Source organism: Dromaius novaehollandiae, chromosome 2 (assembly GCF_036370855.1).
Source record: "Dromaius novaehollandiae isolate bDroNov1 chromosome 2, bDroNov1.hap1, whole genome shotgun sequence".
NCBI lineage: Eukaryota > Metazoa > Chordata > Aves > Casuariiformes > Dromaiidae > Dromaius > Dromaius novaehollandiae.
The window spans coordinates 130,164,633-130,192,172 of NC_088099.1; the positions used below are offsets into that span (position 1 = coordinate 130,164,633).

At 38.6% G+C, this 27,540-nt stretch overlaps 1 protein-coding gene across 5 annotated transcripts in view; it reads right to left on the reverse strand.

Annotated features, from left to right (window-relative positions):
* C2H8orf34 (chromosome 2 C8orf34 homolog) overlaps positions 1-26,829 on the reverse strand; it is a 191,392-nt gene extending 164,563 nt beyond the window's left edge. For 4 of the 5 annotated variants that reach the window (XM_064507424.1, XM_026115237.2, XM_064507425.1 and 1 more), the window contains exon 1: positions 26,246-26,829. In XM_064507424.1, coding sequence (XP_064363494.1) covers positions 26,246-26,314 — 69 coding nt within the window. In that variant the 5' untranslated portion in view covers positions 26,315-26,829. Of the gene's footprint in view, positions 1-26,240 lie in introns of all 5 variants that reach the window. The other variant, XM_064507423.1, reaches the window with a different exon arrangement.
* Positions 26,830-27,540: the final 711 nt, after the last annotated feature.

Sequence of the window (27,540 nt, forward strand, 5' to 3'; positions counted from 1 at the left end):
AATATTATCTGCCTGTATTTGGTTGCTTGGCCAAGGGGAGAAAGGGAAAAAAAAAAAAAAAAAAAAAAAAAAAAAAGGAACTTCATGTAGGCACTCCACTAAGTGAGCACTCAGCAGACATGTCAAAGCAAAAAACCTCACCTTCAGTGAAATGCATATTACAGTTTGGAAACTCTCTTAGAGGAATTCTCATCTTTTCACCCCTCCCCATTAAAAGAGAAAATGTCTTAAACTTTTGCTGAAACTAACCACAGTTTATTTGATGTTCTTATCTGTTACTCAAACAACATCTTGGTAGACAGCTGGAATAACATACTCCATGCTACTCTAAACATACTCTTACAATAGTTCAAAAAAGATTACAGAAGTGAACTTATTATATAAGAAAAACTAAAGCATACAACAGGTTACAAAAATAGAATTCCTTTAAGGTTAGTAGCAGTCTGATCTAACTCATAATGTGCTAAGCAGGTGAGTTTTCACAAGAAAGAGAAAAGAAAAAAGACCAGCTAGTCTCAAATGAAGCCACCTCTGCATTAACAGCACAATAAAAATGGCACAAGCTCATTGAAGCTAACTGAGATTCATTTCATGATGCACAATCCAACAGGTAAGTTTCAACAATTTATTATGTATAAGAACAAAAATGCAAGATGTTTATATGTCCCTAATAAATATTAGCTCAACTCTTTGCCTTCCAGTCCAAATTTTTACATTTTCTATTTTTTCCAATTTAATCTAATTCAAATAAGAAGAAAAATAATTTTTCATCTACCTTTACAACATATTCTTCCAGGTACAGTATGCAGTATCACAACAATGAAAACAGGTCATATGACAGATTGGGTCTCCATGCTGCCAGATGAATTGCTCATTACCCTTAATTTATTTCCTCCTGTCTTCTTTCCATTGCTGCCTACACCTTTTGCTCTATATCCTTTCGTCTTTTCTACCAGTGGGGCTCTCTTCAGTCTCCCCTTTCTAGTTGTATAATGGGTGAAGAAGCCTGGTAACTCAAAGGTCTGTAGATGTTAATTCCCACCCTGATATGCTGCAGCACAGAAAAGGAGTAAAAGGGAATCTGCATGATAACTAGAGGCTACAGCAGTAGGGTGAATATATTCATTTCTGCTGTTTCCCTACTGTATCATCCCAAATTAGGTGCTGTCCTGGTTAGAATGAGAAAAAATGGGCAAAAATGTGATGAGTTCCAGAAAAACTGGCAACTAACTTCTCCAAGGATCGCACCTTGCACTATACAAAACTGAAATAAAACCAGCTACTTTTAGTTTCTCCTGTAAGCATATACTCATATGTTTTTATACTCACTAGTTTTATTAAACTACATAAGCTCGACTGTTTTAAAAGAAACTTGCAAACGTTGATCTGTCAATATTCCTATGAGAGGGAATCATGCATATATTAGTAAGGCTGCAAAAGATCTTGAATCAGGTCTGAATCAGTGACTTAATAAACTAATTCTTTATAAAGAAGTAATCTTTCATGATTGTGCTGTCCTGAGGTGCTCTATCAGTGATTCAATGCAGGCTTAAAATTTTAATTTTCCAGTGACTGTCCATGCATTTAATACAAATGAAAGAGTCTTCATAGTCTATTAATCATAGGCCCAATTACAAGAAAGCTCTAATTAGCTATGTCTAAGTGTACCTATCAGGTAATTAAGTTAATTAAGAGGCATTCTATCTTGCTCTGTAATTGATAACAGTAACCACAGAACAATCGCAGGTTTTATTTTTCATAATATAGACTTCTATGGACTATGGTAGAATGGGCAGAGATTTTGGCTCTATTACGCTATCATTTCATGATTTAAATTAGATGTTTGAAATAGGTGGAGTGAATTGCCCTCAGCAGACGTCTGTCTCTCTCTCCTGACCAAATAAAGAGACCAGATGGCTTAGCTTAGACTACAAGGTTTGGGTGGTATTCAGTTCAAAATTAAAACAATTAAATACCAGAGTCTTCACACAGATGTCTATGGCGATCTAGTCAATGAAGTCAACGGAGCCTAGAGAGCTGCTCAGCTGACTAGTGAATGTATGCCCACTTAGGGTATACAGAATTCCTCTCCGGGCTCCACTGACTGTATTGACTAGACACCCATTGACCATAGGAGCATCCATTGCATCCATAGGAGCTTAGACACTTAGAACACAGGCAGACATCTAAATTTCGGTTTGCTGATCACTTCATACAGGCTGTGTGAACAAAGAAGATGTAAAACAGAGTGAAAACTGTGTAAGAAAAGGAAATTTAATAGAGAAAGTTTTAGTGATTGCCACCTCTAGAATTGCTTTCTGCTTTATGCCCACGGAAAATGAAGAAAAAAAATTTATCAGTTTTTATTTGTAATGGCTAAAGGAAAAGTTTGCAATTCTGAAATGAGAACAGACAGGTAAACATCACTGGCTCTACCACAAGAAAAAACATTCTGTGGCAATGAAAGGAAAAATATCAGCATCTTTATTTCAGAAAGTAGCTAGGCTTTAAATCTACTCGAGAAATCAGAATTAAAAGAAGAAATTCACACTGCAGAATATATTCAAAATGGACTTCCAGGCATTCTAAGTGTTCATGAAATTATCATCACTGTTCCTCCCTACAAAATAAATTATTCTACATAAAACAAATCTCTGTATAAACACTAGCCATGTTCCTGCACTACACAACTCATTTCAGACTAATCAAGAGGTAGACAACCAGTTGGGAGCAAATCCCCAAAGGATTACTAGTCCTATTCAGCTTCGGTGTTTGCAAAAATATTCAGATATTTACCTGGAATTGACAAAAACTGTTCATACAAACTCTTCCTTCATTTAAAACCCCAACACTACTCATTCCTGCCATTTTAGCCCCAGCCATGCAGCTAAATTTAATGTCACAAAACTGCAGTACATATTATAGCACATACCCTGCAAAGAAATTACTTTGGAAGTACAACTAAAGAGAAAATACAAAACTGATGTTATGGCCCTCAAAGTTCTGGTGCAAACAAAATTCCCCCAGAGGTGATGCTGATAAGTAACTCCACAACACGGAAGTAGAAGTAATGGTTTCAATCATACAATATTACCATTCTGAGTCTCAAACTGCCTTTTTCATATCTCAAATCAGGATGATAACAACTCCCAACACAGAAAATTGGTAAACTTTTGGTTCATACAATGAGAATAGTAAGAGGGATTCTGAAAACAAACATATTTTGAATAGCTAACAGTCTTCCCTAACAGCTCATGTATTCCATTAAATACCTGAAAGTTTCTTTGCCACTAGTTCAATAACATAAGAACAATTTCTGGGACTATGTTACTAACCTTACCTGGGGAGCAGACTCTGGAGAGCAGAATGGAAACAATACGTTCTTTCCACTACAAACCCCTTAGATGAGCTAGCCCTATCTGATACAAACACAACTCTTGTGTGTAATGGTTGATGAGATATAAATCATTCAGTCACACTTGGCAACTCAAGAACGAAAACTTTTTGCATAGATGAGGTATGGTGGACAATTCTGAAGTTTCAGTCAGTAATCTCACGACAATTTATCCAACTCTGCTCTGCAGATCATAACGTGAGCAATTGCTACCTAAACCTCTTGCTATATTTTTCACTTTCACATTCTTTGCAAATTTCTTCCTTCATATTTTCTGTTTAGTATTTCAAATATCTTTGTCCCAAATGTATTATTACCCCTTCTGAATTCACAAAATAGCTTCAAACACCTTTGCTCTCTGGCTTTATTATTAAAAAAAAGTCCTTTTTTCCACTCAATCATTTTAGACAAGAATGATATCAAAAGGGAGATCACTGGTACCAACTTACTGTAAAACATTAACTACTTCATATTAGAAGAACAAACGATTAAAGATATCTCAGATATGCTGTCAACAATTTCACTTTTTCCTCTACAGTTCTTCAATCACAAAAATTTCCTATGACAATATACATTTCTTTCAGCAGCCCTATCTCTCTGCATAACAATACCACAGTTGAGGTGCTTACCATATCATTACCTGAACTTTAACAATTTATCAAACAAGGGTAAGTTCACTTTAAAGCAGAAACACTATAAAAATTATTCAGAAATCTTCATCAGCTTCCACCCACTCTATCAATGGGTGGAAATTCTACCCTGAAGACAAAGCACCTCACAGTTCATCCAAGACAAAATGAAGACTATTGCTCTGGTTTTCTGGAAGGTTTGTAGAATCTACATTGAAAGGAATATACTCACAGATAAAGGCTAGGACAGGTTATTACAACCCGGTTGATTTCTTTAAATTACAGGCCATAAAACTTTACTCACTGCTTGTCACTGCCTTTGCTAAAACCTAACTCAACATGTCTGGTATTTCTCTGATTAACTGAAGTGATCTTACCCAAATTTCAATGTCTAAGGTGACAGAAAAGCCACTTGTTCCACTTCATTCTATGATTCATTACTGGAAGTGTTAAAAAATTGCAGCACATTTCCAAGGTAGACTTTGCTGACTTAGCTTCTACCTACCCAAAACAGATGGGATTTTTTGAGGGAGGAACTAAAGTGGTAGGTATCTTTTGTGGGTACCACTACAGTAACAGTTACTGAGGGTTTATAATTGGAAGTCTGAAGGATAAGGTTGTATTCAAAAAAAAACAAAAGGTATATTAAGGACTGACTCAGCAAAAGACGTAAGACTTAAAGACTGTTTTGACACATCAGAAGTAAATGATTATAAAGCTAGTTGCATGTTTAAAATGCCATGGTGAATTAGATCACTGTTCTGTAACTAAAGAATTTTATGCATTTCTTTCCAGGAGCCCATCCAGAAAACCATTAGTCCTTTATTAGAACCTAACTATATAAATGATTTGAAGATAGATAAAAGCCCTTTCAATTGCATCCAGTCCTAAATTAAGACAATACGCATTCTCAAAATGTATGCAATAACCAACCACACCTGTCTTTTTTTTTTTTAAACTGGATCACTAATCCCAATAAAGTTAAAAAATGTAAATAAAGTTTCGGAACTGAATCACATATTGGATATACTGCTGATAAACTACCAGATGAAAAGGTACATGTTGAACATTTATCACCTCTAATGCTTTTTGCTGATTCCCATTTTCACAATTTAGGAGAATTAAACTGCCTAATTTGTCAGTCCTTAAAGAAAATCATTAAGCAAGACATGATTTTATACTTTTTTCAACATAAGTCTCATTATTATTTCTAAAAACACTGTACCAGAAGTACGACATTGATAAATTTGGTCTAGGAATTAAGAGTTCAAATTTCATATTACTTAAAAACCTAGTTTTCAACAAGGTACTCTTAATTTTCTCTGACAGAAGAGATGATTTGGTGCAACTCTGGTGAAAGTCTACCTGAACTTCTCTCATGAGAAGGCCGCACACCTGCCCCATTAGTTGCCTGAAGCACTATTGGTTCTATCAGCAAAGGGACCAGCATATCTGTAGGACAGAAGGAACATTCCCTAACCCCCCTTTCTTTACTGCAATTGGAGTTTGTTGCTCCAACAGCAGCAGGGCCTTAAAGTAGGCATTGCCAAACCAATTTTTAAAGCAAACTCTTAAGAACCACGGGTCTGATAACCTGTTGCTGTGATCCCCTCTCCCGCTTTCATATGGGTCTCTACTACTCTTCCATCTCCTGTACACATATAACATACACAATTGAATAATGAGATTACATTTTTGCCTTGTGGATAATCACAAAAGTACCTAGTAGCAACACAAATCTAATATGCCTGTGTTTGAGAATCACTCTTCACATTCTTGATTGGCTTGGTATCAATTCCTCATTACAGAATAGGATTTTCTGCTCTTAGGCTGAAAACATGCATTGCTGAAAATATTGAATCTAGTCAATATGTTCCTTTTAATTATGGGTACATATGCAAAAAAGTGAAATAGATTCTCTGGTGTTATGCATATATTCAAGGGAATACATTCGTTATCATTGCAATGGCTGGACAACTTAGGTAAGTAACATATTCATTATTCATAATATGCAAACTAAACTCTTCCCATAAGCATAAAAACATAAACTCCTTCTGTTTGTGAAAAATATTTATATGCTCAAAAATTACAATGTAATTTTATAGGCTGTGCTGGATCTTACAAGTTATAAATGTGCATAGGTCACGAATTTCTCACATAAGCTATTCATCAATTTAATACAGTTTACACAGAACACAAAATGAGCTTTAATATATATGAAACATTGACATTAATATATATGAAACACTGACATTCAAATGAATAATCTAAAACTTCTCCCCTTTGTATTTCATCATTCTAAATAAACACCTGTCAATATTTTGCTAGTTGTACAACAAAAACTAATGATGAATAATCACACTAAAAAAGTCTGATATTCTACTCAATCTTTTCTTGGTATAGCAGTATTGAAGAGAATAGAAAATGACAATATGACATTTACATATCAACAATTAACATTAAAAAGTAGGTTAAAATCAGTTCCCTACAGCTTTTTCCATTTCTATTTTAAAAACTATCAACTTTATGGAAAACCACAGCACTATGTGATGGAACCCGAGGTAGAAAACCAGCAGAGCTCTGCAGCTGTCTTTTCTGAACAAGGATTTCCTGAAGAAGTTACTATGAGTATGTTAATATTGCATACTACAGCAAAGAAGAATGCTAAGCAGTTACCAATACAGCAGAAGAGAAGGAAAGAGAATCACACTCAAGATTTACCAGTGAGCTTTAGACATGTTTCAGGATCCTACATCCTTCAGTAAGCTGAGACATGTAGCTTTGCCTACAGTGTTCTTAGCATAGCAGACACACTATGAGACATCAAATGGTCATTTGTCCAAAGACCAATTTACCAGAAGGCACAAGGAAAATTCCTAAACCTGTTTTCACACATAAATGACAGAAGACAACAAAACAACAACAACAAAACAAATTAGTATAATATAACTACAGTAAGTATACTAATATAAATATGACTTTTTGGAAGTGCAAGTGAAAAACAGAACTCGAGGGTCATAGGCCTAAGGTCTGAAACAGCCAATCTTGCTGGCCATCTCTCATGTGTATGCATATATGCATTGAGATTTCCAGTGTTTAAGTACTTTGCAGTTCTAAAAAAACAAATTCTAGTTTTACTGGAATGTCCACAGGGCAAATTTCAGCATACCTCTCCAGATCTCTTGGGTCACTTTGAAGCTGTCACCCAATTCAGACTTTGAATTGGTGTTTAAATCATTCTCACTTTGTACAAAGTGGTACTTAGGTGTTGGCTTTACTATACAAGCTGTTTTGAAATTACCCATCAAATTAACATACTAGAATCATAGACTGGCCGTAAAATTTAGAATTAGAAATAATGTTTATTTCCACTTCTATATATACACTTTCTTTAATGAGGTCCCTTACAATAAATTTACATCTGAAATACCAGCACAATCTAATGGATAATTATGGTTTGTTTGTTTGTTTTTTTAACTGGGTGTAGCTTATTACAAAAGAGACTGAGGAGATCAGTTTAATTTTTCAGTCATTTAAAATTGAAGTTATGGGTTTTATTACCAGATTTCAAATAATAACATCCAAGGATTGTATGGTTATACAAAATTGTACTAGGAACACTACTGGCCAATAAAATGATTTCATTATCTAAACTGAGAGTTAGGGGAAATTTAGTTACCCAAAACCAGAACTCCATCTTGACAATCTCTGTAATATAGATACCACCAGTTTAAAACTACTCCAGATATATAAATTGTAATCTATAATAGAGTGAACTTTTGTAATCTGATGTACCTAAGGCGTTTAAGCCAGATGCTTTACTATCAAGCAGAGCAAATCATGCAGAAGTGATCAGAAGTCAGGATTACTTTCCAAGATATGTGCCTGAATAACTATGCTACAAGCTGGTGTCACTCTCCTGGGAGGTAAGAGATGCAAGTCTGATGCCTGCAGGCTGAGGAGGGCACTGAAGGCAGGATCTCATAGCTCCTGAGCAAGGGAATGAAAGAGGGGTTCTGTGACCATCTCTTCTGACCACATTGTTTTTAAAGAAAAGAAAACCATCATCAGTGTTTTTTAGAAAGACAGCAGATCCCAATCTGAATCCAAGAGGATTCAGTGTTCTAAAATCTGAGCAAATTGGTTCTTTGCCTGCCTAGATAAGGTTTTGGATGGTGCTTTGGAATATAAAACTTAATTGTTCATGATATTTATTAACTCATTCTAAATAGTTTCTAATTCTTCTATGAACTGCAGAGGGACACCAGCATCTCATGCAGGGTTCGGAATTACACTCTAATGTAGACACCAAAAAATCTGCAATTACTATACACAACTTTAAATCCTTTCGGTAATTTATATCAGCACATTCTTAAGATAAACATATCACCATTATAGGAGTCTTTTTCACAGAATTCATTACCAGCATCACTGGACAACCTTCCACTACTCCTCCAAACAGATGGAGTCACACGTGCACTGGATGTACTGGACAGTATCATGGGGAGAAAGGAACAGCTCATATGCAGATATTCACCAAATCGGCAATACTTGCAGTCTGGACACAAACTTTACCAAGATTGTCCTAGCTAATGCCTGAAAAAGGTAGAGATACAAACCTCTTTCTTCAGTGCTAGGGCTCTAATGAGCTAGGGCTCTCATATGATTACTTCTCTTTAACCAAACATTTACCTCTGGAGACTGGTTCCAATATTCCACTTTTATGAAAGCAATGGTTTCCTAAAGTTCCTATCCTAAAGTTCCTAGTTACTAACTAGATCCATGCAAACCTGCCAATAAGAACTACTTCTTACAATGTCTGAAAATAAACAATGCTTTTCCCCTTGGATACAGAAAACAATTAGGCACTGGAGGTTTCAGAATGCTTGGTAATGAGAAACTACAAAACATACACTAGTAAACGTAATGGGATACCTGGGAAAAAATGCTAGGAAGTATAATGTAAATAACAACACTGAACAGGCAGTGTTGGACTGAATGAGATGGCAGGTGGAAAATACCCATGAATATTAAGTTAGCATAAATGAAAATCTACATCTTTGCTTCATACAAAGGTCTGGCAATCTTACGGGAAAAGAGCAGCAAAAATGATAGGGGATTTCAGTTTTCTGAATAGGATTGGACTCATATAGATTAGTTTGAGCTTCTTAAAGTTAGAGATCTGTTAAATATAGAAGATTATAACTTTTGAAGATTTACAAAACTCATTTAAATCTCAGTTAAAGTTGTAATAACATAAAAACAGAATTCAGAATGTTGGTTTTATAAGGCCATTACAGGATCTTCTGTTCATGTAATAAAATCTTTGGATGTAAACAGCTGTGGAGGTTAGACACTCAGGTGCTGGAGAAGATAACGGGATCTAAAAGAGATTTCTAAGGATATATCTTCCAGGTTAAGATAATCACAGCTTTCTTTATTAAAAAAAGTTCAAGAAATTGAATTTGATAATTGCTAGATAGTGAAAAGGAAGAACCACCACCTGCAGACATAAAAACAACTTAAAGGAAGATAATTCTCACAAACATTTTGGCGAACAAAGAAAATGCTGTAAATAATTTTTTTTAAATGATTCTCTTAAATTATACATACATATATATGTATGTATATGTATATATAAACACCTGCATACACATACTTTCAAAGCTCGGTTTCATTAAAGATGGTATCAAAGCATGACTGACACATCTTTAGGAGCCTAAAGGACGTTAAAGACAAAAAAGAGGGGTATACAAAATATAGAACAACTAGTACCTAAGTTACCAGAATGCATTGTGACCCAATAAGCTCCCACTCTCAGACCACCTTATTTTTTAAGTAAATGTCAGTTTGTTTGACCTATTAATTGTCCAGAAGTCCACTCTTCTCCTCATTCACATAAGCAGAACTTTCTCAATCACAGCAACGAGTCTTTCAGATCCTGCAAAACCTGATGAAGTCTACATGAACTGACAGCTAAGACTCCTGTGAGGTCTGACTTAGTCGGTGTTCTCTGACCATGACTAATACATGTACAATAACAGGCCCCTTACAAACACAGTCAAGCCAATACTTGCTACCTGCAGATGAGGTCTAGGTCTCACTCAGGATACTGGAATCTATATACAATATAAGGCTAATGTCAGCCTGAGGAGATTCAAATCTACAGCCCCCCACCACACAGGACTTTGTTTTAAACTCCAGGGTATGCTGTATCAGTGGAAAGAAACTTTCTATGCTGCCTGCTAAGCCTGTGTCATGGCACAGAAAATAAATAAATAAATGGGAATTCAGCCAGTGACATAAAAGCTTGTAAGACCATACAAAGCAGTAGCTATTAAACAGCATTTAGATAAAATATTGACACAGTTCCCTGGCACTTTGGAGGGCTTTTTCACTTCTAGCCATGCTCGGAGAGGAAGCAAGAAACTTGAATCTCTCAAACACTGCTAGCATCATCTCTCAGAGAAGTATTCAAAACTTTGTGCCTATGTGCAAAGCAACACCAGCTTACAATGGCAATTTGACACTAAAGCTCTAGAGCTGGCTAAGACTTCAGACCTTTCTTTGTGCTTTTGCATGTATTACTACACCTGAGTTCTTCCTTGTTTCATGGGGTTTCTGGATCACCACTTTGATTAACCTGCTACTACCCTGGCAGTGTTACAATCTAATAATGCAACTAACAAAACTTGGATTCCACTGGAATTTTAGCAGTTTGTCTTGTAACTACAGGCACATCATTCCTTGGATCAGCCCCTCAATAGATTTTGCCTTGTTGTCTTCTTCAGAAAAGGAGATCTTGAGAAATCACGTAACTGCAACTCTAGAACTATGAACAGTAGGGTACCTCTTTAACTTAGTGCCACTTTTACAACAAAATCCCATTCAGACATTAAAACTTGATTTTAAATGGAGCTGTGCCATGATGCTCATTCCAGAATGTGAACCTTGCTTATGGAAACTGCCACTTGCATGTCTTCCACATGTTTCACCATTTATTCAAGTCCTATAAAAAGATAAATATGAGATGATGTTTTAAATAAATCTGCTGGTCAATGTGTATTGCCAAAGTTTTTTAATATTTTGTATTAGTTCTGTTTACTAAAATAATTTTAAAATTGTATCCTGAATTTTTTAATCTTGATCAAGAATTTTTAAAATATTCATATGAAAGCTCAGTTAATAGAGAGCAATCGCATGTGACATGAAATGGAGAACAGGAGTTTGGACCACAGTCCACAGTTGGGAAGTTCTAATAAAATTTTAATTTTCCTGACTTTAGCTGCCTAGATAAATTAAACCTAAACTTGTTCCAGTAGAGATTATTAAAAAAAAATCCAATGAGGTTAACGGATGCTCCCTGATGCTTAGCTTTTACTTAAATTATGTCATTTAGAAACTTTCCTTTAATACAGCACCTAAACAATTGCTGGTAATACTCAGTCTAATTAAAAGTTTTATTCATACACTTTGAATAGATGAATATCTATTCACATATGTATCTTAATTTCCTATTATTTACCAGTGAGAAATTGACTTGGTCTCAGGAGACTTCATACCAATATTGTAGTCAGTTTTTAAATAGAACTAAATGTTTAGCATGCACTGATACAACACAGATTTCTGATTTGGAAAGGTCAGAATTTGTTGCCGTAGGAAAATATGGAAATTCATTTCTACCACAGCAAAATACAAGGGGTTTCTGCAGAATTTACATATTGCATATGTGGCTGGAACTCTTTAAATGAGACTGAGTATTGATCAAGTTAGTTTTAATACAGCATGTTAAGAATACAAAAGCTTATTTCACATATAAGCAGTCATTTGACAATTTAAAGGTACTTGTATCCTTTTTTTCCCCACAGTAAAGGTCATGCCAATTTGCCTTTTACAGGTAATGAAAGATACATAGTATCTTATCAGAATAATCACCAAAGCCATTGAAGAATATCTGCAGGCAGATATCTGATAGCTCTCAAATGCCTATGAGAGCACACAGTCATAATCAGTTTGGCTCTACATAACTCATACTATGTGCAAAAGGCTAATAAAAATCTCTCCACTTACTATTTTAAGTAACACTTTTACACTAGCAGTTATTTTAACTTATCCATTGGCATTCATTACCAAAATGTTTATTTTTTAATACCCATGGGGAACTTCCAGCATTTCATGTACTACCATGCATTGTGTGTTACCATGGGATACCGGCAGCTGTCATATTTCTGTTGGGTATCAATGTACCTGCATTTATCTTCAGCCCCAACTGGGAATATATATTAATAATTCCAGTTCAATTTGAAATAAAATCCAGCTGTGACTGCTTCCATATGCACTTTTAACATCCATCAGTTAAGCCAAAATTATTTGTATGACTTTCCGTATAGCAAGCGAGAAGACAGAGAAACTGCTTTAATGATACCTTTTTTTTTCTTAATATTGTTTTCAAAGTTCTGGCAGATCACTAACGTTTTCTGCCTTCATGGATAATCTCTTCATTTCAAGCCAAATTAAAATAAGATATTTTTTCTGCTCAAAGCAGAGAGACTTCTGAGAATGAATATCCCATCATACTCAAACTAAAAAAATAAATTGCTCTATACAAGGAAAAAGACACACAGATGTCCACTTTGACCTAAACTGTGCAGGCTTGAAGTATTCAGGTTTAGAGTGCAACGTGAACCATTAAGAACCAGGATTGAGAGATGCAAAACCAGAAATGCTAAGGAAAGGAAACATTAACCCTGAGCCTGGAGCTGCCCATGTACCACACTCCCTGAGCCACCTGGCCAGGGTTCCCAAACTGGTTTCCACTGGCACTACCAGGTTCATTGCTCTGCCTGAGGCCTGTGGAGGTGCAAGCAGTTGCTGCCTCATGCCTCTGTCTCTGTTCGCAAATGGCCTGGGGTTATAGAACACTCTTCAGACCATGGATCTGCGATTCTCCTGAAAAAGCAAACACTTCAGTGTCAAGGTCTGAGTACACACAGACCTGGCAAGTCTAAGGCTAGAACCCTGCAGAATAGATAGTCTACTAAGGATGAACAGCAAGCCACCTAATTGACTGCTCCTACAAAGACAAATCTAGGTTTACAAAGCTGGCAACCAGCTTATCTTCTGAAAAATGCAAGCACATAATATTGCTCCTCCAAGATCCCGTCACCACATTTATTTGCTTACCTCACCTACCTGCTTTGTGCTGCCTTGAAATAAAACTCTAAAATCCTTGGGCAAGAGTTCTCTTCTGCAATGTGTCTGGACAGTTCCTAGCTCAGTATGGTACCTTTTGCTTGCTGAAGCCAGCAGATGAAAATATAATATCAAGATAGTAGAGTTCTTCACCAGCTGTATATCTAGCTTTATATAGGAAGGAAAACCTATTACATTCCTATTGCACAGCTAAAAAACACACCCAGAAAAAAACACCATAATATTCCCTAAAAGGCATGAAAATACAAGAACAGCAGGCATAACTCAGTAGTCACACTAAGGACAGCACTGATGTCTAAGTAATCTTTAGCTTTATTCATGCAAGAAATATTATGCTTTATTTTAATTCTGGAAGATTCAATTTGAACACTTGTATCAGCACAGTCTTCCATTCAAGTAATCAAGTTACTTCCATATCCAGACATGAATTCTCTTTGCCAAAGCATAGTTAAAACATCTCGTGTGGAACTGTTCTTTGAATGAATTTTTCACCCATGTTTGGCTACTGGAATCACAGAGCCAAAAAATACCTCTAACCAGCACACAATTCCATTTATACAGGTGATGTTACAAATCACAGAGAGATCTAATGATCGTCATCAGAGGAGGCAGAAGACAAGCCTCTTACCCCTTTCAGACTCAGCATATTGCAAAGCATGTTTCCCTTCCTCTGGAGCACCGTGTGGAAGAGCAGATCCTCACATAACTTCTCAGGAAAAGGAAAGAGTGAAAGACTTTCTCAAACAAGATACTTCCTCCTCAGTGGCTGGATGTCACATGATCACACCCAGAAAAGAGTACCCCAGAAAATGACTTCTCTTTTCAACAAAAGAAGGAAAAAAAGAGCCCATGTGGAATAATAGTTTATCTGTTGTATTCTACATAGGAAAATATCAAACTTTGTTAACAATATATGATGGACACAGCTGAGCACAGGTTTAACAGAAGAGATGGTCCAATGCCAAATGCATGTTCTAAGCACTCAGCACTGTACACCTGCACATTCCCCTTCTGGCTGAGGTTGTATTTGTCCCTGGTTTACAACTGCACATAGCTGGGTTCTGTCTTCTTCATTTTCCGTTTGGACAAATTTCCTGTTTGTTTGTTTCAAATCTCATTTCCTATGTTAAAAAAATTAAGCTTCAAAGTAAAGAAAAAAAAACTTCAAAGTTAGGTTTATAAACCACTCACACAAATTTACTTTGGTTCACTTTTTTATATTTATCACAGTAATCACATATTACTTCTAAAAACAGACTCTATAACACAACTTGAAGGAACTGTGCTTTTCAACAAGAACAAAAAAAGAACTAAAAATTTCTGCCCAGATTTAATTTGCACATTGCTGCTCAACTCACTACCTACCAAAAATGATGACTATAAATTTCATTTTCTTAGACCTACTCTCATCTGCTCAGCAGCATGTCATTACGAAGGAATTTGAGGTGGCATACCCTGCATCCTAAGCACGCACAAAAAAGTGCATAAAGAGACATTAGCTAACATAGAAGTGACCCAACTATTATTGATCAGATTATTTTATCTTTTTCCTTTTTAGCTCTTGGTATATCATCAGCACTTCGTGACTCACACGCTGAAATGAGATTCACTGAAATCTAGATTTGTATATAAAGCTACTGCAAAAAAGCTGAAGCATGTAAATAGTCTTATCTTCGTGATTTTCTCATGGATTACTCATGATTTGTTCTGTCCAAAAGTTACCTGCAGGCTCAAGCCTTCACAGAATCTTCACCTAAATAAGTAATGTGAAAAATTTTGCTCACACTACCTTTAAAGAACAGTTGAAAACTGAGAACTATGTCAATACTGAGCTGCAAAAAGTCTCTGAAATGAGAGGATGCTGTTTGGCCTTTGGGAGAGCAAGTGCATTGGTCGCGCAGGCTTAAGGCTGACACTTACCATATCATGCCCACAAATAAAGTAGGTCTGAGATAATGAGGACAGCTAAATAAATATCAGCTTACATAAGCAGGATGTACTTTCTACTCTATAAGTTATAGGTTAACTAGGTTACATATATGACAGCAATATTCAAGCCATTCTTATTCTATGCAAAATGCAAGTATGAAATATGGAAAAAAATGAATCTGTGTAATAAAAATGTAAACTAATGAATAATTTTTTTTGACGGGAGAAAAAATGGCAATAAAAACACAAACAGTTTTAAAAGAGGTCATCATAAACAGTGAGTCCTAATATTTGAATCACATGGATCTATTTTTTTAATTCACTTTCCTGCCCAAGCAAAGTAGCAGTAGCATATAAACAAAACTGGCACATTTCCAAAAATCATTTGCACTTTTGGCTATCTCCTCCAGGTAAACTGTCAGAGGCAATCAGTTGGCATGCCCCACTAAGCTACACAGAATAGTAACTGGCACATCCATTAGCTGTCCTCTGAGTTAGGTTCTAAAAGACTAAAGGAGTATATTCTCCAAGAAAGCTACAGCCTTAAGTGGATGCTCTCATCACATATTTAAATAAGTATTAGCATATTAACAATTGAGAACTTTAAATTGCTAGTAAAAGTGATTTTTAGCAGGCAGGGTAGTTGAACAGTACTTTTAACTGCAGTTAGATCTATCATCTCACATCAGGTATTTCTACCATCAAGACTGCAATGGCTTTGGCCACTCACAATCCCTGCACTTCTAGAAGCTGAGATCTATTTACTGTCTAAGGTAATTTGAGAAGGCACTCTAGGCTTTTGGGTTGTACAGCTATTTTTAATACCAGCCAAAGCATTGTTAACTTCATTTTCTAACTCTTTTTATTAAGAAAACAATGCCTGCAAAACACTTGCATATATTTTTACTTGTTTGTTTCTAACACAACAAAGTAAGTTCCCAGCCATGACAGTGATTGTCCAATTAAAGCTTCCTGGTGATTTGATTGCTGTAATTTTAATGGAAGACTAAATCTGCCTGGTTACAAGTTAAGGCCTTACTCTTGTAAATCAGGGCCTCATCAACTACAGCAGAGCTCCCTGTGGGAAAAGAACGTGCTCACACGGACTGCATTGCAGCCTTGAGATTTCTCAGTGTTCTGAATGGCCACACTAAGCAGGGGAGAGGGGAGGAGAAATTAATTTTTCAAATGTGTGGCACCAATTAGTGGGATTAATAGCACTACCAGGCATTGAGGCAGTACAAAGAAAGAACAGGAAGCATAAGTGCCATAATGAGCTCAGGGCCTTGCTGTGAAAACTCCTAAATCATATGAAAACTGTGAGAACCAGAGGAGTTTGCAGTCTCGTGCTGATAAACAAGACAGACAAGGGACGAGTAAACACAAGCACAGAATAATACATCTAAGCAATGCAGCAGGACATCAGTAGTAGAAGTAGGAACAGAAGTCAGATAACAGACTGCCATTTCAGGACCCTGGCTACTGTATGTTCTATTTTCTCTACCGACTTAAGTTTTTCTTCAGTGTTTAAGTAAATGTTAAGCTGATCTTCATTTTAACCAACTTCATTCTTCTAATCTTCTTTCTTTTATCATAGGGAAACACAGAGGAAAATAAATTCTCTTGAGTTTCTTATTTACCTTTGTTCCTTTTTCTCCATTGCTATCTTTCTCTTTCAGGTATTCTTGTTTCACAGGATAAGAAGTCTAGATTAAATCTGTTGCCCAGGCAATTTTGTCTTCTCTTTGTGTATTCTTGCTTTCCTCTGTATTGGTAAGTCTGTACTCAGCCCTAGTCTGATACCTTCACTATCTTACATTTTTCAGTAGACTGTACCTACAGGCATTATTCTGAACCAAGGCGCTCTTAGAAGGAGCTCAGAAGGAGCTCTAAAATACAGTTCTTTTATGGGGGCTCTACATCATGCAAAGGGTATGTCTTTACACCAAGTGAGTTGTAGCTTGCCTTCTCTCCACAGTTAGTCATATGCAGAGTTCGTCCTCAGAGCAATTACGGGTAGCACTTCATGATAGCAGTCACAAAGAAATCTCAGCACCTGCAAAAAACATGCTACTGTCCGCCGCTTGTGTTTCCCTGGACATGCCCTCTTTGTTCTCTTTAGAGTAGTAAGGACAAGAATCTGTAAAGTATTTAGCAAGATACATACCCAGGTCACGTTGGGTGGATCGAGCGTGTCATGCCCAGCTGGCCTGGAAATGTGCAGTTAAAACAATGTGGCTGAATAGGAACATAGGGCACCTACTGCATTTGTACAAGATGTTTGCGCAGCACTCATGGGATTCTCAGGTATGTCCTGATGCTTCAGAGCGCCTACATGCACTGCATAGTGTGTGCACTCACGCAAACACACATGCACACACAAATATTTCAACCTGAGAACTCCCAATAATCCCAATCATATAAATCCAGTAATCTTGTCCTCTCCCACTCCAGCCTTACCTATACCCTTGCCCCTAAATTCTATCTCTACAAAACCATCACAGAATCCATCACATTAAATTTATTTCTTCCTAACCTGCTTATCCATAATTGCTTGCATATGTTCTCTCCTAAGGTTATCTCCAAATGAAACTATCCTTCCTTTTCAGTTCTATGAACCATCTCCCAAGTCTCCAAAAGAGCCATCTTAACTTATTTAGACTTCTAGGAAGAATTCTGCTATCAACAATACAGAGCTGTTTTTTCTGCATTAGTGCATCAAAAAAACATGGAACTTAAACATCATTCAGGTTTTCTTTCTTTGAGATGGATATCTGACCAGAGAAATCCTTCACAATCATCAGTTTACCCCTCCACTCACACGAATGTCACCTGAGATGCAATGCCATCCAATGGAGTACAACACAACATGTGATGGAGGAGTTTGTGTCACAGCAGCCAATATTAATAGTAGTGTTAAGAAGGAAAATATATACTCAAGCAGTATGGCCAAGATCAATTATTAAAAGTATGAATCATGCACTAAAAAACATGAACATTTCTTTAGATGATAAAAAGTTATAATTTCTTTTATTTGGTCTGTATTTCTCATTCTTCAGTTATGCTTTCAGCATAGCACTAGAACCTTACTTTAAAAAAGGAAAGAAGAGATTCCAGGTAACCATTTTACTCTAGGGACTGAGATTATAAGAAAAAAAAATCAAAGAATAATGTCTTGGCAATATAGCATTAATCTTTATCATCTCATCCCTTTCCATTTCCTGTCATTTCTCACTTCCACACTCAGTGTATTTGTGTGGTCCATTTCCTCCTAATCCATTAGATCATATTCCCTAAACTACTAAATTCCCTCTGCTGCTGCGGTTCCTTCACAGAAGGGATCAGGCTGAGCTCCATGGCATTCCCCTCCCCTATGGGGAACTGCACCTTTAAAAGGCATGAGCCATATGAAGCTAACTTTAGGCTTCTTCCATACAGAACAAAGGCAGCCATGCTCCTCGCTCTCCTTCCCCTCACCCTCTGGCCACATACTTTTTACTTTTTCTCCTGATCCAGTGGTGTGCTCCTCATCAGACCACATGCTGAGTCACTGAGCTAAATCAACACAACACTCTTCACTTTTTTTGCAGGATTCCTTTTCTTCCATTTCAGCTCTCCAAACTGGTTAGCAGTAATATCAGACAAGCACCAGTGCTAGAACAAGAACGGCAGGAATGGTCAGCCACAGTTGAAGATGAGCAGGACATGCAGCAACTGGCTACCAGATCAGCCTCAGAATTTCTCACTCCAGAGTACCTGGAGTAAAACAAGCTATGAGGGGACGAATGATTCAATTAAAAAGGCTCCAACACAGCTGAAAGACACAAATTCCAATTATTCCTGCCCCAGAAAAGAGCTCCTCCAGAAGCTAACAAAAGAGCTTGATAAGCTTATTGTTCCAGCTACTATGGAGAAATCTGGTGAGTGAATAGAGTGATTTCATTCGCTGAATACTGCAGGGAGCTAGCAGTATAAGGAGAAAGAAAGAATCCTTCACATAAATACACAAGAAGGTAACAATTTCCACTCTCCATATGGACAGAAATTTTGCAAAAAATGACTGATGGAAAATAGTCCTCTATATATTATATATCAGAAAATGTATACACATTGTTTTGTATGGGCACTTCCTATAATTGTAACATGTTTTCCTCACATTGCTATGTAAGGTTATGTTCAAAACTCAGGTGTTTCACTGGGAAGTATAATAAATGTTTAGTGCAAAGACAATACTTCGCATTTTATATGAACAACGGAAAAAAACCTGCCAAAATAACAAAAAAGCAAAACCAGAGATGCAGTATAACTTTAGCCTAACAACTCTGCCTGAACATCTCTGGATGTAACTAAAGACTGATGTTCAATAAAACAGAGTAGCTAAAAGAGAAATTAACACAGCATGGCATACTGTACCTGTCATAGAAGTTAAGACATTAAAAGGTGTCTGTTGCAAGCTTTTAATAAGGATATTTTCCTTCATACCGAGAGCAAATACGGATGTTTTGGGCGGTCATCTCAAAGACATATAGGTGTGCTTTTCAAACGATCATGCTCTCCTTGTACATCCTGGAATTAAACTTACAAATTTTATTCCTCCTATCAAATGGATGCTGCTTTTCATTTACTTTCAGTAAGTCTGAAACAGCACAGTGTCTTCATCAAGAGGCCAACATTTTTCTACAGCAACTGTATTTAAAAATAATTTTCCTTCTAGTAAGGTTGCAACTGTTTCTCTCAGTTTCTGGTAGCAGAGAAGACAAGCCTCCCTCATATTTCATGGCTAGAAGAACAAGAAAAGAGTGCAACTGTATGCAAGGGGGAGAATACTCAATACAGTAGATAATACCTCATTTTTATCTGGATAGTAGCAACACTAAGGGTTTCGGGCAGTCTTTGGTCCAGAAGTTGCTGAACATAAAAAGTCTGAGACCATCTCTCAAGTCCAGAGATAATAAAATATCTCCATTAACCCTCAATCATACAAAAAGCACATATGCTTTCCAAAAAAATCACAAGACCAATCACAATGACTTATTTGTCCCTGCTTCTTTGTGTTTGGTGTCTGGGAATGGCCTCAGCAAAGCATGGTAATACACAAGGTAAAAGGAAGCTGCGGGTATACAGCAAGAATTTCAGAATTCAGAATGGAACACAGGTAACAGGAGAATATGTTGGAATGCAACAATGGAAGAAAACTGCGGTAAAAAAGCAAAAAACAGTGGAGATAATGAAGAAACAAAAGATACACATTTGGCCACTGGGGGACTGGACATTCAATAAAAAGATGTGAGAATACAAACAAGACAGAAAATGGAAAGGAGCAAGTGGGAAGCAAAGACATGGGAAAAAAAGAGAAAGAATCTGATTAGAGGGGAGATGTAAAACAATGTGATATTAAGATGCTCTTGAATATTATACTTCTAACTCAATTTTTGAGTGCTTCAGCTTGCAAAGTACCATTCTAAAAGAAACAAGCACTAATAACAGGCACCTCTTCTGCCACACTATGTATGTGCATTCAGCAAATCTGTAAACCACAGATATCATACTGAAATGAAGAAGCTAAGAAACCCATTTGTTTTGTAACAGTATAGAAGTTTTCTGCATGCTGTAGAAATTCTGTTTAAGGTACTGGCTGCCCAAACCTTTCAGAATTGTATTCCATCTAGGAGGTACAAAAAAAAAAGACCGAGACTGTGCTGGCTCTGGGGTACAGATAGTATCTAGCACACTTGGAAAAGCATAAACCAGTAACAGCAAAGAACACACAAGAAAAAATTAAAGATCAAGTTAAAGCCATTGAAGTTTCTTTTATTTAATATTGGATATTTATATTTGTCCATTGTAACAAAAGATTGGATTAATCAAAAGAAACAAAACAGCTGAGGAGCTCACTTCCAGTTTATTTAAGACATTCACATGATCCAGAGCAGACTCTTGCATGCTAGGATCAGAGTCTAACCAATTAGGCATAAAACCAAAATAAAATATAACATGAGCAAATCCAAAAGAAAACAATTCTGTAAGAGCATCAGTATTATCCACCTCACAGATATTACACCTTAAAACAATCTGATACTGTAAGAAATCTTAAACTGGTAACTGAGACGCTCAACTTGACAGTCTCTGCCTCTGTGTATTTAAGACCTGAGGACAAAGGTTGCTTCAGAAAATGATCCAAACTCCAAGATTCACTCACAAACTTTGACTAACTGACTCACAAGACACACTATAAATGCTGTTATTCACCAAACAGATGCATTAGAATGTGTCCAGGTTTACATTTAAAGTTATAAACACAGTTATTTTGGTTAAATTATCTACAGGAAGTCAATGGATAATATACTTTCACAATACTCTCTCATTTAGAAAAAAAAAACCACACTAAATATAGAACAGTTTCCTTTTATATTTCATTCAGGAATTTGTCTGCCAAAAGGAAAAAAGCTAACTCTGGTAGTATGAACTTAGTCTTTATTTTGTTCAAAATGAAAAATTATAGTTCCAAGCCCACATTTCTTTGAGAAAACAATTCTCAGATAGCCAGGGTTTTCATATGTTTATTTTCAGAAGAGTTGTTTTGGCTTTTTATAGCTCAAAGGAATTACAGTATTCTGGTTTGCATGACAACAATACACCTGCTCAATATTTTAGCTGCAGTTCTATAAATAAGAAAATTTAAAAATATTAAATTTATCTAGGAGCTCTCAAAATTTATTGCTATCTGTTCTTAAGACTGTTGATCCAGCTTTCAAATTCATAGGAAAAAAACTCTCCAGGAACACAACTAGATCCTGAAGAGACAGAGAGGTACAAAAGTCCAGAAGTATAGATACTGACAGGCGTCAGGATTATTCATTGAGATTATTAGTACAAGAAAGGAATTTGTTGGATTGGACGCTTAAAACACAAAGTGGGTCAATACTTCACTCAGACAGAAATGAGTGGGTGCTGATTCTGAATACTCTGTCCCAGCCAATTTTAAGCACACACCTCCTGTTCACATTTCAGAAAGATGGAAAAAAACAACAGCGAAGCTTCTTCTCAGAAATAATTCACATTTAGAATTCTCGTTACATTCCGAGAGTTCAATGCAAAAAAAGATCAGGTAGTGCTATGATGAGTATTGCCACGAAATCCCAGAAGAGAGGCGTTTCTAAAGGGCATTCCTCAAATCTAAACTAGGTATCCAACCACAGTATTCTCAGACACCAATAAACTCTTACAGGAAGAAGACTAAGTTTTCAAAATTGAAAGGAACAAAAAAAAGCCCTGCAAACCAGGATAAGATAAGGAAGAGCCAGTTCACGAAAACTGACAGAATTTAGAGGGTTGGCTTAAGACCATATTACTGTCAGCACTACCAACACCTGCACAGCTTGGGGCATTTAGAAGTTGCCTATAGGTTCACAAGGAATTTTAACAGCAAAAAAACCTTAGGCACCTGTAAGCTGAAATAGCAGCTAAATAAGAATTTTGAAAAGCCATGATTTGAGGACCTACATTAAATGGGGGGAAATAGTGCTGAAGGATCTCAGTTGTCTTAAAATCTGCCTCAAAGTCCCAAAATTGACACAGTCTCAGATGTAAACACTAATTCCCACCCACCTCCCTTCCCACCTTTCAGCCATAAATAAGAATTTAACCGGTAAAAATGTCTGTAGTCAAGTGAATCTGGGAATTACCTTTTTCAGTTGGCTGGATAGGACTTTCTACAATGCGTTAAGTGATACTGGTAGTCAGTAGGAGACTGATGCCTGCTGAGGCAGTCTGATAAGCTCATTAATTCCTTTTCCAGAAGGTTACTCCTACCTTTCTTTATACAGAGATGGAAACAACTTTTTAACAAAGGGAGGGCCTACAGCCTATTTGCATTTCACATATCAGTACTTCTTTTGAATGCTTCTCTCTTTTACACCAATTAGAAAGATAATACAAGTGTCAAATCACACAAAACTTCAATGAAGAAGTAAAATGTACTCATCTCCATAAACAGCATATGCAGAAGGAACAAAAGATGAAGTCCCAAAGAATAGGTAGATGCTGCTGGCTAATGAAGTATAGAAAGCCCTAACAATGGTAAAAGAGGGGAAAAAATACCAGACAGAAAGGAGAAAAGATACATTATCATAGAAACTGCAAGCAACTGTAACAGAACGACCAAGTGACAACTAACAGCATCTAGGGCTCTTGACTATAATACAGGGCAATTATACTTCATCATCAGAAAACAGACTAGTAGTATTCCTGCCATCAGCTCACTGTGCCGGCATTATCATCTAAGATATACAGTGGTATTCCTCCTGATCACTTAGCATTCATTTGTGCAGGTGTGCAATATGATCTATTTATGCATCACCACTGCTGCCTTCTTAAAAAGCCTTCATGTCCTGCCTTCATTTTCTTCTCTCTTGTGATTGCCCTCAGTTATCCACTATTATTTTATGCATTCCCTAAAATGTTGAAGTATGTATTGAACAATTATAGTCTGCTCTGCAAATAACACTGCAGAAAACTGAATCCAAGCCTACTGTGTTCTGAGTTGGTATTAGAAAATTAGTACTCACTGCAAAAGAAGATGGCTGTCATCTATGACAACCGGTGATTCATTAGCATCAAAACCAGAAGTGGGATAAACCTATCAGAAACAGTGTGAAGACAATGCTAGTTGTTTCTCAATGAAAGCTGAAGTGCACGTCTTTTTTCATGATGTGACAGAACTGCTACAGATGTGGAAAACTGATGTATTACTGAATATATCTGACTGTGATCATACATTATGCCCGATATGCAACAATTCCATATGCAATAGGAATATTAGTATACAGTATAAGCTTTACCTTATGCACAGTCTTTGATCAACTCTCATTAACTTTAGAAACATGCCTCCCGCTTACTAAGGACTACAAGATCAAGTACAAGTTGTAGATCTCCAAAAAACTGTTGAGAACAAAAAACACATTACCAAAATGAAATAAACATGAATAGAGTTTAGGTAGAAGGTGGGGCTATTAAGGAAGTGGAGAAGATAAGAATTAAGATGCTTTTTCTCACAGTGTTACGGACTAAAATAACTTTTGCCAGCTGCATGAATGCTGCAGCACTGCATCTTAAATTCACTCCCTACTATTGAGGTCTATGTGGGTTTGGCATAAAAATTTCTTCACGGTATAGCGGAGCACGCTAACAACCTGTAGACAGTCTACAAGGTTTAAGGGATGTGAAGAGCCTTCCACAGGCTCTTTATACCAAGACGAAATCTCTACATTATTAGTGATTAGTGAAATATTTAGAGACATAAGGAATGCTTAACAAATACAACCTCTTCATTTTTTTCCTCCACTGTTGATAATTAAAGCATCCTTCTATTTTACTAAAAGAAATGAGCACCTTACACTATCGAGAAACTAGGTTAAAGGACAGTGATTCGGAACAGCAATGTCAGGTAAAGTTTGAATTTTTATATGTAAAATGACAGGTCAATTAGAGAAAATTCAGAAGAAAATGACAGCTGTCAAAGGCCTGGCTCCTCAACTACATCGAGGCACTTAATTCTCATTGTAATAAACAGGAATCAGTTAGCTATATAGGCCTAGCAACTGCATTGATTAAAACAAAGTCTTCTGTTCAGAAATTGAACCACACAAATGTTTCAATTTTTATGAAAACTAGAAGTAGAAAACTCACCAACTGCTCCCTCATATCAATTTACAGTTCTTTCAAATGAGGTCTTACTTATTGCAAAATGAAAATATCTAACACTTCTAATACTAAATCAACATAATTGGTAATAACAGCTTCAGTCCATGCAAAATGTAAAACCTGACCACGGGCAATTAGTTTTCTAAAAAATTCGAATCTTGTAAGGGTTTGCAAATGCCACTCAAAACATGTACTGAAGACAAAGTATCCACCACACTATTTGCTTCAATAAACCAGCAATACACAGATTTCATATGTAGTAAGCTTGACTGAGAACAAGTTAAATACCGAAAAAAGGAGACAAGTCTTAGGATAATACTGCTGAGTATAACATATGTGCATTTAGATGTAAAAACAGTATTAGAAAAGGGATGTTAGAATAGTAATAATTGTGATTGCTCTAGTACCTTTTCAAATCGTAAGTATTCGTAGTTTATGCACAGAAATAGTAAAATATGCACATCTGTGCATCTTCATAATACCAAGGGAAATCTATAGCAAAAATGCTGTTCCCAAGTGTATGATTGCAGATAAAAATTTTACAAAACATCATCGCCACACACTTTTTCGTAGGACAAATTTACTCCCAAGTGGCCCTTCTTGCTTGCTTTAGGTCTCGCCCACAGGGCAGTGGGGCACCCACTGCCCGGGCTTCACCGCTCAGCGCTGCCCTGGGCTGTCTCCCTAGAGACAGCGGGACTCGGGAGCACTACCTCTGCCTCACATCGCAGGGAAGGGCAGCCCTCACACGCCCCCCACGCCGGGACCGGGTCGCCGTCCCACCACAGCGCGGCCCCGCGCCCGCCGCCCCCTGCAGCGCCCCGGGGCTCCGCAGGCAGCTCCGGGGCCGGCGCCCGGCCCGGGGAGAGCTGCGGGGCGCCTCCAGGAGCCTGCGGTGCCTACGGCCGCGGGTGGGGGCGAGGAGGCACCTGTTTCACGGGCCGTGGGGCAGCACATGTGCCGCGGGGAAACGAAGCCGGGCACATCCACGGGCGCGCCACGGGGCAGCGCTGCTGCGGCGGGACAGCGCCGGGAAGGGGGCCAAGGAGCATGTGTGCGAGGGGGAGGAAGGAGTGCCCGGAGCCCCGACGTTCAGAGGGATGGGGAAGGGGGACACGAGGGCTAGAAGGGCATCGTCTTTCCTGAGGAACATGGGCGGTATGAGGCAGGAGGGCGGGGGGAGGGCAGCGTGTGCCGAAGTGCCGTGTGTGCAAGGCTCGCCCTCCCCTTCCCGGCCGGACACACGGCAAAGGGACCCCTCCACTCACCTTCCCCCTGCGGGGGCTCCCCGGAGGCGGGGAGCTGGGGGCCTCCTGGGCGCACCCCGCCCCCACCGCTGCCCTCCGCGGAGGAGCCGGCCGCGATGAGCGCACCTTACCTCGAAGAGGGGCCCGATCTTATTCTTCTCCAGGTAGGCTTGTATCCTGGTCTGCTGGTGAGACGCCATGAAGAGCTCCGGGGATGGGGGCTGAGGCTCCTCTACCCCGGCCACGGCGGCTGCTGCCAGCTCGCTCCCCCGCCGCCGAAGGGCTGCCACAGCAGGAGCGGGGGCAGGCGCTGCGAAGGGACGGCAGCCCAAGTCCCGGGGACGGCGCTAACTCAGGTAACAGGGCGCAGGGGGAACGAGGTGGGTGTGAATCGCCCGCTCAACTAGGCAGAAGCCGGCGGCGGGCGGCAGGCTTCCCCTCAGGGAGCAGCGGGCAGGCGCTGCCTGGAGCAGAGCATGGTGCAGGGAGGAGAAGAGCTGCAAAGGCGGCCCCCGAGCTCGCTTCGCTCAGTGTTTTGTGTGCGTCTCTGGCAGCGCCTTGGTTACGGGAACAGCACCGGCTCCTGCCGAGCTGCCGCCCTAGCGACAGCGCCGCCCCCGAAGCCAGTGGCCGGGGGCTCCCGTCAGCGCGCGGCCCAGCGCCGCGGCCGTTGGCGGCCGTTAACGCCCGGCTCCCGCGCGCAAAAGGCGGGAGCGGGGGGAGGGGAGCGGGGCGGAGACGGCTCTGCCGGCCTCTTTCCGCTGCCGCTGCCTTTCCCCGGCGGAGCGGAGCCTTCGCTCCGTAGCGGCGCTACCTGCTTGCCGGTGACCCCATGCCTCGCCCCCTCCCCGAGGCTGAAAGTTGCTTGGTGCAGGGGGACGCCCGGCGTGAGGGGCTTCACAGGCACACACTGAACTCGTGGGGGCTTGGGGGAAGGTAAACGAGCCCTTCACAGCACAGGGAGTGTGTGCTGGGGCTACAGCCAGTGCTTTTCCTTCCTTATCATGTTTAAATCTTAAAATGCTGTCTTTCCAATGATACTGATGAAATTCCCGGCCAGAGCCTAATAAAATAATTCAACTAGCTATGTAGATGTTCCCTGGTGGCAGGTTGAGTCCCCTACAGTAGCCAAGGGCCCTTGTCCAAAACCCATTGGAATGAATGAGAAGTTTCCAGGTGGCTTCAGGGGAAAGCATGTTAATGTCTTCATCGAGGAAGCAGTATTTATTCTTTCTGCACTTCAAGTAATTAGTTCCTCCCCTTTTCTGGAAGCAGGGTCAGACTCTTTTTTTTTTTTCCTCTTCACAGAAGAGCAAACAAAAACACGCTTCTCAGGGTTTGGCACTTCTGTTCTTCTGCAAGAACTGATTCCACTGTACCAGAATTCCTCTCTTAAAATATCGACATTAGAAGAAGGCACATCTTA